Source organism: Montipora capricornis, chromosome 7 (assembly GCF_036669925.1).
Source record: "Montipora capricornis isolate CH-2021 chromosome 7, ASM3666992v2, whole genome shotgun sequence".
NCBI classification, from domain to species: Eukaryota; Metazoa; Cnidaria; class Anthozoa; order Scleractinia; family Acroporidae; genus Montipora; species Montipora capricornis.
This window is the reverse complement of record NC_090889.1, coordinates 40,929,999-40,942,498: the sequence shown is the minus strand read 5'-3', so window position 1 is coordinate 40,942,498 and position 12,500 is coordinate 40,929,999. Positions and strand designations below refer to the sequence as shown.

Below are 12,500 nucleotides of genomic sequence, written 5' to 3'. Positions count from 1 at the left end.
AACGGTCCTTGCCATTTGAAACGGTCGATGCCATTTTTTACCTTTGAATTACACTCATTAGGTCTAAGAACTCAAACGGTTTCGGTTACTGGGAGTTGTGTCTCGCTGGTCATGAGTTAGGGTTCGGGTTAGGGTTCTGTTTAGGGTGAGGGCTAAGAGCCCGAGTTCGAGTCTTGAAATTTTCGGACTCTTTTTTCCCTCCAGTTCTTCTTTTATAAATGTTTTTTTTTTCCTTTTTTGTCTTAATTTTTGTTAATATTTTTTCTTATTTTGTTTCTTTTAATTTTCTTTGAAGTGAAGTGTGTAGTGGACCGTTATAAATGGCATCGACCGTTTCAAATGGCAACGACCGTTCTGAGAAATGGCAACGACCGTTTACGAAAGGGAAATTTGCGGCGGCAACGGTTCAGGTCAATGCGTTAATTAATATTAATAATGAAATACAGGGCCACTTGTCCATGTGTAAAATTCTATTTGGTCAAGGTGCTCTGCAGCTATACAGTCGAGCCATTAAACTATAGAGCTATCAACATAAACGTATCAAGAAATGGTCTATTGTTCCGGCCTAAATTCACCCATTAAGATTTAAACAATGGCCCTATTGTTTTAAGTGACGCGTTGTGAATTTTGCCGAGACCACGCCGAGGATTTCAGGACTTATCGGAAATTTTCGGCGTGCAAAACGAGTGTTATTAGGGGGTGAGGGAGAGGTAGATTGTTCCTTGGAGAATCTATATTCACTAGGGTACCCAGGTGAAGAATTAACTTACGGCGTCAGGTGAAGAACTTATTCATCATCCAAGCATTACATGTGTTTTCTTAAATATATTTTTGTCGTTATAAATGTTACTTGTGCTTTGGGTTATCGACTCCGCCCTTACTACATCGTTCGTGTTGTTGCTTCTTTTATCAAAGTGTCTTTATTCACCCAAAAAGTCGTATGAACGCGGGGTATTTATTAAAGGTGGATTCATCAAAACGCGAATCATGACGCGCACGCTGACTTTCACATGAGCTTGAACAGGCTAAACCGAATTTAACAGATCAAAATATCTCGGCAAATCTGTTAACCCCTTTTTTGGCTGTTGTAAACTGTTTGATTTGCCTGGACTTTTGCCGCATTTTGCTGTTTTTCTTGTGATAGAGCTTGGAGTTTCACGGCGTCAGAGTTGTAATGATTTTTTAGTGTATCATTCTCAACGCGAAGGCGTCTTATCTCCGCCTCATAAACGTCAGAGAGAGCAACTGGATGCCAGTCTAGTCCTCTATGGGTATGCATAAAGTTGTTGGATAAAGTGATCTGATTATACGGTGTCCTTTGATTTTTCAAGAACATCTTTGAAGCGTAAGAGTTGGCGACTTTTTCAGCTGTGTGAAGGCTTCTTTTCTAGGTTGAATTTTTGTAGTTTTTATTGGCGTTGTGTGTGTGCAAGGAAGTGTAAATTTTGCAGTCTACTGTTGTATTGTATTTTACCTATTGTAATTGAAGAAGTACCGTAAACCTTTTTTTTCGGTGAACGTGGCATTCTGCTGAAAGCGCACACGAGTGTCTTTGGAGGTTTTCAGTCTGATGTTTTAAAATTTCTTATCTTCGCTGAGACTGCGCTTTACAATTTCACTTTTTCAAGGAACACGAGCCGTTCACCGTATTCATGATCATTTTGTGTTAAGTGACCATGAAGGTGAGACTTCATCCGTCTATTGTTTGCTTTGCTTTGAATCTTAAACCGGCAGTGCGGTCGGGCACTTACAAAGGAAGGAGCGACTTTTTCAATCGATTGTTCACTCTTTTCGTCTCAATTTACAGACTCCAATGTTTTGAAAGAAAAAAATGGACGACGTTTTGTTTCGTCAAAATGTCTATAGAGTTTAAACGCTCTAATTCGGTATGAAACGCCTAATAAATCATTGCTGCTTCGCTAGTTTCATTTTAGCTTCACCTGCGCTTGAGAAACGAATAAAAAACACAATGTATTTGAGTAACAATTATTTCTACGGCGCGAGATTTAAATGAATCTCTCCGAGAATGAAGCGCGTTAAAAGCGCGAGAACTGTTGAAGAAGTTGATTATTAAAATGCTTTGCAAAACTTTTGCTTGCGCAGAACGAAGCACATTAAAAGCCATGAGAACTAAACTAGTGCGATTGTTGAAGCAATGAATGGATTTTATTACCTTTCTGCGTTGATATTCGATCAACTCGGTCGGAGTATGCTTCGCAAACAAAACTTTCTCTCACCCCTCACCCCAGCGTTGTTGGTTTCGTCGTCCCAATTATAACTCTGTCCCTCCCCCAGGGTGCAAATTGCTCATAATTCGGTCTCGCCGAAGATTCAAGTCTCTCGCGTGAATATTAATCGGCAATTTTGAATTTCCCTCGCGTGTTTAAAGTCTTTGTTTTAGCCTAAATCGTTTTTGACCATACACGGTCAAAAACGATCAACTATAACAATACCTATTGTTCACGAATTTGAGCCGCTTTTCTTGATACGAGACCTTCGTTTTCCTCCTTACTCTTTTCATCGCTTAGTCTGCGTGGTAAGCTGCCTAACCACTGAGCCAGCAGCATTGGTATTGCACAAGTGGCGTTACAAGGTGAGGAAACCCAGAAACAACTTCTAACACTTCCCAAATCTTCTCGATATCTATGGCATTTAAGCACAGGTTGGTTAAATTTGGCAAAGCTGGTGAAATGACGTATTATGATTCTCAAGCCAAAAATGTAAGTAACAAAGAGTTTTATGCACTCTTACATCCACTTATTAAGCTAATTTTGTCGCTCTAAAAATGCTAGCTGGTCTTTGTTCATGTGCATGTAAACTATAAAATGAATTTGATTAGCTTTAAAGAATTGTAAAATTAAAAATAAAATAAAAAGTGAAGGGATTAATTCTTGTCAACTATAAAAATTTCAAAAAAACATTTTTTCCTAATAGCCATCATTCAAAATTAACTTGAAGGAGGGTGAAGGAGAATTAATTTGTCTGGCTTTGAAGTCACAGGCCCAGAATGAAAGTAAATACGAAATTGCTAATAAAACTAAAGATACAGGTCATAAAGCATCAAGTTCTTAAATCAACTAAGCGAAATGCACACACATACCCTGTGATGGCGAAGCCATTCCACACCTGTAAGACTGTATCTTAAGTAAAATGATGTAACAGCTTCTGGTTGTTGGTTTCCCTCGTTTGCTCTGATCCCCTGAGTAGCCACACCGCAAATGACATTTGGCTGCAGCAAATCAACTTGCAAGTAGTGGTACTGTGTCTTGGCTGTATCATTTAGTGCTTCAGCCTCAACATTGGCACACCATCCAGCATTGTTTAATCGTCCAAAATTTTTAGGATTAGCCTTAATTTCACTTGATGCCTTTATTTGCTCATTTGGTATCATGCCAAACTGCATTCCGAGAGGCGAAGCACCTATGTTTTGAGCGTTAAATGAAGGAATGATTAAACACAGATTGTAGATAACTATAACTGTAAACGACAGGACTCTCAACTAGGAAACCATGCATGTGTTAGACGTATTCTACTAGACATGATGAATACAGTATTAGCTGAATATGCATAGCCTGCTTGAAGGCCATGGCTTCTGCTTTGAAGACTTGTAAATCCACGCGCCCTTGTCAGAAAAGCAGAGAATATGGAGAACGCGGCAATTACGATGAGCTACGATGAGCAAAGGAAGCTCAGAACTTTGCTTCTACATTCTCGGAAAAGAAAGTGCTTTGGATAATTACCTACATCACACCCGAAAACCTCAAGCCGCATGCACATGCTGTTCAGCCAACGTTGAGGGTTTATACGCAAATAGCGAGCCAAAATTGTCTTGCTGAGATAATTGAACTGTTGGCGTTTCCCGAAATCCGGACAGGTTTCCAGCAACTGATTAAAAAGAAATTAACAGGAAGTTCAGTCACAATGAAAGAACATTATACAAGCCACCAAGCAAATGATTAACATACCTTAATCAAAAAAATGGACAGGAAAGTCAAAATGAAAATTCATTAATTAAACCCAGTGAGCCAACCAATTTTTCCTCCCCACTTGCCTAAAAAGGCTCTTAATACTCCGATTCCAGGAAAAACCGGAAGTTGCAATCAAGTGAGGCTTAATAGCCCTCGCGGGATAGTTGAATTTGAAACAACATGTCGGACGATCAAATCGATCTTGCTCCCGAAGATATTCCGTGAAGATGAGCAACGAAAATTGACCGTTAATCAACTGAAATATTGGTTGAAATGTCGTCTTATTAATCAAAGTGGTAACAAAAAGGAACTTATTGAAAGGTAGGTGTTGGTGTGTCATCCTTCTATCGGCTGTTTATAATTTTAATGTGGAACAGTTTCATATAGAAATACCATAAGAATCTACTTTCTTTTATAATAGAGTCAAGAACCTGCAGGGAATGAATGCTCTAAAAATATACGACCCCGATCCAGACAAGAGCTTTAGTAAAGCAAAGTTAGCGAGACTAAATGAAGAACTCAGGGGAAATGGGGAAAACGCGAGTGCCACAGCAAACCACTTCGAGAACTTTCCCACCTCTGATTCAGTATTTGCCGACGATTTCACTGCCCTTCCAAAATTTTTTCTACTTGATACATTAGCACACCTACAGAACTGTGGAAAGAACACTACGAAATCAACTGACGCAGTTTCTGAGTTTGCAAGTTCCAAAGGGTTAAGATTACTCTCTTTTGTTCACGACCTCCAAATATGTGTGAGTCCCAATTCCGAGGATGTTGTTTACCTCAGAGCGTTTCGCTGGGCTTCCTATAGGAAACCCGTGAAATATAACGTCAAAATGGTAATTTAGAGGAACGGCAAGCCTAAGATTCAGAACAACCCAATCATGACACAGAAACTATTCAAACCCCGCCTTTCCTTAGATATCATGGGAAGAAAGCGACGGGGTGTCTATCCAACGTTGTTCGATCCAAGGACATCAAAATCACGTAAGATAGACTTAGAATATGTTGGAAACTTGAAACAAAATCTCCAAAAAATAAATCCTGATGTTCCATTGTCGAAAAAGATCCCTGATGTAGATAATATCAAGTTAGTTGACACAACAGTTGGAGAGGTTGCCTATGGTTCTGCACTTCAAGTGCAACTAAAAGAGTTTGGAACAGTCGTTCAAGAGAAGGAGAGTTGTACCTCCTCTAACTCTTCGCCTCCAATTTCAAGTTGCGAAGTACAAGTTAGTGAAATAGTTAAGGGATGGGAGGAAACACATCGCAATGAGGACGATGGTTTTCGAATAATATCGCCAGTGGTAGAACACCCAGTGTCTCTCCATGAAATACACCGGCATTGTGAAAGAGTTAAAAGAACAAAACTGAAGATGAAATTGCACACATAGAGTATTAAACAAGACGACAGTCTGCCTGCCAAGAATGGTTCAATCACAGGTTTGGTAGAGTTACAGCTTCAAAGAGCTACAGGGTTGGATGTTCTCACAAGGTAGGGAATCCCCTTCGAACCAAAATGGTGGAAGGAGAAACAAAAGAACATTGAAGATTCTTATGATAAATATATCATATACGAGATAGCTTACCCCAGGATCAGAGATGGCCTATGTATGTGTAGTTTTCACTGATTACAATCACATTTGTAAAATCTCGTAATTTTAGTTAAATTTAACATGCACAGTGAAAGAGAATGCAAACATGTTTTACTAAAGTTCGGTGCAGTGATATAGACAAATTAGTTCAAAAGGATCTGAATCTCCAGCATCATAGAAGCTTTCAATAATAGACAAGAAGGTTTTGCAGATCATAATGCTAAGATAAACCAGAGAATGACACATTTCCTTAACATGTTAAAGCAGGATTTTGCCAGTTTACAAGCAAGCAGGTCACTGTCCAGAGCTGATTCATTATTCCACATAAACTTAATGGCACAACACTATCAAAGGTGTTCCAACCTTTGATTGTCCTAAAGGCCCTTTCGACGTGGATTCTTAAATTGGGAATTCTCATAGCCTCAAAACAGTCTTCTTTGGAGAACTGTTCAGACTTACTTTGCCGTTTAGGAGGAATGAAAAGTGTTACATTCTTTTTGGCCAATAAATCCTGAATGTCATCACGATCGATTTTCACTTCGGTTATTACAGTTTGCAGCTGCGCAACATTTGTGACCAATTTTTTTCTCCTTGCTAACGATTTGCATGGCTGAAGTAGCTTTAAATTTGCCCACGACGACTCCGCTCTTGTTTGTTTGGTCCGACATTTTTCATGCTGCTGCGAGGGCTATTTAGCCTCACTTGCATGCTAATTTCGGTTTTTTTTCTGGAATCGGAGTATTAACTGTGGTGCAAGGACCTGAAGATGTATGCCGGATTCTGATAAACATCAAGAAGTGTCCCATTAAGACTACTTTAGTTCATGAAATTTTCACGACACGTTTATGTCTCGCAAACATAACATGACATCAAAATAAGTGACTCAATATGTCAATAATCAAGAAAGGATTGAAACATTCACAAAGTCATATTTTAACTATTCTGGGGTAATGTCCTGGTCCTCCTCATCACTACTGAGTGATATTGTGGCCAACTGAGCCAACAATTCACGAAAGAGCATCAACTTTCTGTGGACACTGTGGGAACGTCTTTGTTGTTACTCTTAGAAGACCAGCCGCTGCATTTTTGTTCATTTTGATGCCCTTGTTCATGCTGCAGGTGAAGTAATCCAATTAAGTTCAAAGATAATTCAAAGAAATAGTGTCTTACTAAGGGAATCTGGGGAGCAGAGATGGTACAGTGGTGTCAGAGCACTCGCCTACCACAATTGTGGCCCGAGTTGAATTCCCAGATCCGGTGTCATATGTGAGTTGAGTTTGTTGGTTCTCTACTCTGCTTAGAGGGGTTTTTCTCCGGGTACTCCGGTTTTCCCCTCTCATAAAAAACCAATGTGATTTGATACGTATTAATTTATTTGATTTCATTTGTGCATGACCCCACAAACTACATGTACTCAGCTTTAAACCTTACCAGGGGCCCATCTGGAGCGTGCAACTTCCATACAGCGTCTGTGAAACGGCGTTTTCACAAGTAGGTTTATCTTTAGCTCTAGCCCTTCCTGCGAATTAGGTAAAAAAACAAAGGCAGTTCTGGTTCGGTGACCCTATGACGTCAGCTTAATTTCTTGTAATTGGTCATCCGGCTCCTGTGGGAGTCTTATTCGCGGGAAATTCAATCTGAAAATAAATCGGTCTGTGAAAACGCCGTTACACGAACACAGTAGAGTTGTAGGCTCCGGGTCATGGGTTCCTAACCTTACCGTGTAAAAATAAAGTTCTATTATTAGTATAAAAAACTTGAATGGGCGTTCTCTGGCTAAAAAAAAAACATTGCAAGCTTTCGACCACTAGAGCTGTGGTCTTCAACGCGCAATTAGATGAATGAAGTAAAAATTCGGAGAATATATAGTGCGATAAAAATGATAACAATAAAGTGAGATTAGGGAAAAAAGGTGACTATGAATTTTTGTTAAAAACAGGGTTCATGCTCGATTTTGCCTATAAAATTCCAGGAGTATTTAAGGAGTTTTCAAGAACCAGGAATTGAGTTATCAAGGAGTCTTTATGAGAAAACTGCTATGTCATACATAGTGTTTCATTGTTTTCTTGGCTGAAAAAGTCTACCTTGACATTCCTTATCACATCCTGTAAGTTAAGTGCTCGCAAAGGCATTTTAATTTTTGGTTTTAATGTTTTCCTGATAGTCAATTTTTGGCTCAATTTTTGAAGTGACTCTTTAACTTAGCATGATGCAATCTCAACAATTTTCACCCAAGAAAAACTTTAAGGAGTTTTCAAGCAGTTTTCCAAAAATCACTTTTTTCAAGGGCTTTTCAAGCGCCCTTTAAGTCCAAAATTAAATTCCAATTCCCTTTTCAAGGACTTCACGGATTAGCACGAATCCTGTAAAAAGTATGCGGTATTGTCCTGGAAGTGGGCAAGAATTATTGTCCGCTTCAGGCGTGGTAAAGGTGAGCCAAGATTCTAGAAATTTCCTGATGATCGACGCATTGTTGAAGTCAATGATGTGGTTGTGAGACCAAGCATGATTGGCAACTCTGGAGCCTTTGGCCGCTGTCTTCACATTTCTATTAAATATGTTCTTTTTTTCCTCGTGGGAAAGGATCTACCTGTTTCGCCAATATAATTCCAAGAGCAACTGCCACAGGGGATTTTGTAGACAACATCGGGTCGTGAAGCTAATGGGGGTCGTGACTTAGGAATCGGAAATTCTTGTTGCAGCGTTTTTAATGGCCTATTGACAACGTTAATAGCGTTTCTTTTTTTTTTTTTTAACAAACGTGTTAGGGGTTCAGTGATACCTTGGATGTACGGACGCGACGCAAAGGAGTTGTATGGCTTGGGCGGTTCCACTAATTTGAAAAACATACCAACTAATTCTTCGGGGGAAGGAATCATGGAAGATCTCGTTCTTCTTGTCTTGATATTGTGGATAAATTTAGAGGGATAGCCGTTGGACTATGAGACTGAATAGACTTTATCAAGTTCTCGATTTCTTCCTTCTGTGGTGTTAGGGAGGTTTAAAGCTCTGTGTAAAAAGGTTGCCGTAGCGCTTTCCTTGTGTTTAATGTCATGATGTAAACATCGACATGGATGGTCCCACTATGGCGAGATACTAAAGTGTCAAGAACTGGAATTTGGCCATTGCTCTCGTGTTCAATAGTGAAGGAAATGTGAGGATCCAAAGTGTTGAGTATGTTGTGGAAGGCTGGGATTATTATTATTATTATTAACTATTACTGTTATTATTATTATTATTATTATTATTATTATTATTATTATTATTATTATGATGATGATGATGATTATTATTATTATTATCATTATTATTATTATTAAAGTGATTCTAAAGACAAACATTTCGTAAAGTCATGAAATTTAGGTGTTGTGAAATAAGCACACCGTAAATTCGTGAAATAAACGTGTTGCGAAAATTCATGTAACAATTATTTGAACGATACAACGCAAACAACACCTTCAGGATAAACCAGATACACTGTAAGAACGAATTAAAACAAATGCATACAGATCTAACCCTAGTACCTTCTTCCAGACACTAACAGTAGCACAAATCATAACATTATTGCATGCAACATACGGTCTGTACAGGACATCTTGGAAGCAGCCTTACTAACGATACTCAACCTATTTTCACATTAAGAGTGCACTGACCTCTTTGACATTTCTCTCTTCGTGACGCAAGCTGCGGAAATCCACTTCATCAACTGCATAATACACATGGTAAGCCTTAACATAATTGTCTGCATCTAGCCCTTGAGTTGAGATAGCGCTGATATTTTTCAGTTTGATAAAGTCTATTTGGAGGTACTGTGATCTGGCTACAACAGGGTCTTTCAACATAACTGGGTTGGCACACCATGCCGAAAAGTGCTCACGACGGCCAAAATAGGCAGGGTGGTCAGGGTGCGATGATGACGCTGTCATCTGTGTGTTTTTAATGGCACCATTTGGATGGAGGTAACTTGATTCAACTCCAAGAGCAGACAAACATTCTGATAAGAGGAAAAAAATGCAATGCACAGTTTGTTTCTTTACACACAAAGTTTACACTTTCAATATTTAGAACCCATCAATCGGTCAACAAAGTGATCATCGTACTGTAACAAGTTTGGTAAAATGTTGCTCCAGAATCGCCACACTCCTTAGGTGGTTTCATTTGCACGTTTAGGAGGCAGTGCGACCCACTGGTTCGGGCGCTTGCCTTGAGATCCAGGGAACCCGGGTACAAGATACGCTCTCACCACTTATTGAATTTGTTCCTGGTAGTCCCTGGTTCAAGTTGTCAGCTGCACTTGCAAATAGCCAACTGGTTTGCCTCCGACCAGTTGGGATTCTTAACAGCTGTTGTTGAATGTTCTGTTCTGTCATGATTGTGTTTGATTGGCCCTGAAAAGCCCCCCATGGGGAGTGGTAAATTAAGTAGTTCACTTTTACTTTATTTTCCATCATCGCCGAAATGTTGAAGGATGAAAATTAATAAAAGATCTCACATTAGCTCCTTTTGTTCATCAACCAATAGTTGGACATTGCAGCATTGTTATCTGTGTCTCTAGAGATTGGCTGCAAACCACTTGTAATGACAGCGTGTTTTTTACGAATGCATGTGCTACGCTTTAGGGTGTGAATACTTTCTATGCGAATAAGCCTTTCACAGACATTATCAAAAATCTATTTACTCTTTACAAACGCCATTTAAGATCACACAAGAGGGTTAAAGTACCCCCTTGTAGTGTACAGGAGGGAACTTAAGCAACAACAACAAATTTGCATATTTAGTGGGCAACTTTCAATAGCTTTGCACACCCTGCCATTTCTTTGCCGTTGTATGCCAAACAGCAACGTAAATTAGCCATATTTGAGGTTTTATGACGAACCTCAGCACTTAAAGATAAATTCTCATTTTCTCCCCTAAATCAAGTGCCGTTTCCACTAGTGTCAGTTTTGAGGAACTGCTACACCGTTGTCATATTAAAAAGGTTGAAAAAGTCACGAATTGATTACAATAACGCCAATTTATATTGTGAGGCAACATGCTCATTGCTGGTCGCCGTCGCAATTTTCCTTTTCGTAAACAAGCGATGCCATTTGGACACATTTCACTGTTAAGTTTGCCGTTTGCAAATGAGGAAAAAAATACTTAATCTAGGACTAGATTAGCAACGTATGTCACTTAGAATTTAAAAAAAAAGCTGAGAAAAAGCCTTAGAAAAAAAAATTAGAAAAAGTTGAATGAACGATGTCGAACTCAATTCAATGGCTTAGAGATACACACACTAAACCTCTACGCTACCGAAACAACAATTTCAAAATTTGGCAATTTTAAAATATTTAAATGAAGTTAATCCTAACAATTTATTGAAAGATGGGCGAATAAGAAGCATCGACCGTCAAAAATGGCATCGCTTGTTTACGAAAGGGAAATTAGCGTCGCCGTCATCGTTGCTTAAGTTCCCTATAATGTAATTCCTGTCGCACATGACACAATTCACATCTCACACAAGCGTAGAACGTAACTTGCCTTTCAGTCTGAGCAGTACCTTATTAGGCCATTTCCAAGTTCACTTCGGCCTCTTTTTTAAAGCATTCTTATTCTTTCTTGTGATAGAAAAGTACTTTTTGCTGTAAAAGTTGAACTAACTAAATGTACCCCATCAGAACAAATTGGTACTTTAAAAGGTTTTGACATTTTTCAGCCTAACAAAATGATACGTCTTTTCTGGCCACTCTTAATTATCATAACTTCATTTTCACTGCAGCAACCCCCCATTGGATGATTGAGATTTTATTAAGCAAAGCAAGTTGGCGGGAACTTCAGTCACGAAATCTTAAGCCTTTCCCTTTTAGATTTTCTTTCGCTATTCTGTCGTCCACATGTATTCTCTGGTGATGCATTATTTTGTTGTTGTAACACAGTCAAGCTGCATTGTGAGGATGAATTTAAAAGGCCACTAAAAATTGTGACTGTGCTTTTTCTGTATTTGCTGCATTAAGGATTACATCACGGTCTGTATTGGATTATTGTCTGTAACGAAGAACATTGAGGAGTACTTCAAGAAGTTTCATTGCTAACGGAACATCAGTTATTGCTGTTGTTGTCGCTGGACAGACATTGACGGATGGTAATTCACTAAGTTTCGAGAATCTGGAGCAAACCATGTAGCCTGCGAACAGGCTCCCAGTGAGGGCGAAAAAATTTCGGCGATCGAAGCGTGAACTCGCGAGCAAAGCGAGTCCCTCATCACCAGACCGCTCTCGGCTCGTTCCACTCGCCCTAGACTACACTCGGCTAGCTCGCCCTAAACCCAACCGGGAGCCTGTCCGCAGGCTAAAAAACCATGCCTTTATGACAAGGATGACCGTGTTACTATCTCTAGCCACTCTAGCTTGTCTAAATATCTTCTTCAGAAGCCCAAGCAGGCAAGCTTTTTTTATTTTGTATTTTTTTTTTTTTATTTATTATATGTTTTTTTTATTAATTAACATTCAACAGTTACTAACAATGTTCTTACTTACAATTTCAATACATTAAAAATAACCGCCATAATTACACACACTACTTACTCAAGACTAATCTTACTACGACATAGAAAAGAAAAGGCTTCATGAAGAAAATTATATCTTAAGAGCGTGCTAAAAGCAGTCTTCAAAGTCCAGGAAATATAGGGGGCTTAAGGTTAAGTAGTAAAACAGGGCAAAGGAAGCGTGTTAAAAATAAAGATAGTTAAATCACAAGATACACCTGTGGTCTACAAGAGGTTCCCATTTTTTGGTGCCCGCACTGTTTAATTCAATGTCATACTTTGAATTCAGAAAATGCAGGTATTGCAAAAGAGCATGTATAGTATCGCGCAAAAAGGAAACAGTAGTTTATTTGCACGGCCTCAAACCCAAGACAGTAGTGTTAGTCATAGAAACGTCTTCTGGTACTAGTC

At 39.1% G+C, this 12,500-nt stretch overlaps 1 protein-coding gene across 2 annotated transcripts in view; it reads right to left on the bottom strand.

Moving 5' to 3' along the window:
• Positions 1-12,500, bottom strand: part of LOC138057219 (uncharacterized) — a 76,432-nt gene that overhangs the window by 43,879 nt on the left and 20,053 nt on the right. For both annotated transcript variants that reach the window (XM_068903272.1, XM_068903273.1), the window contains exons 7-9: positions 9,220-9,560; positions 3,741-3,885; positions 3,101-3,420 (exon numbers count right to left, since the gene is read on the bottom strand). In XM_068903272.1, coding sequence (XP_068759373.1) covers positions 3,101-3,420; positions 3,741-3,885; positions 9,220-9,560 — 806 coding nt within the window. The remainder of the gene's footprint in view (positions 1-3,100; positions 3,421-3,740; positions 3,886-9,219; positions 9,561-12,500) is intronic.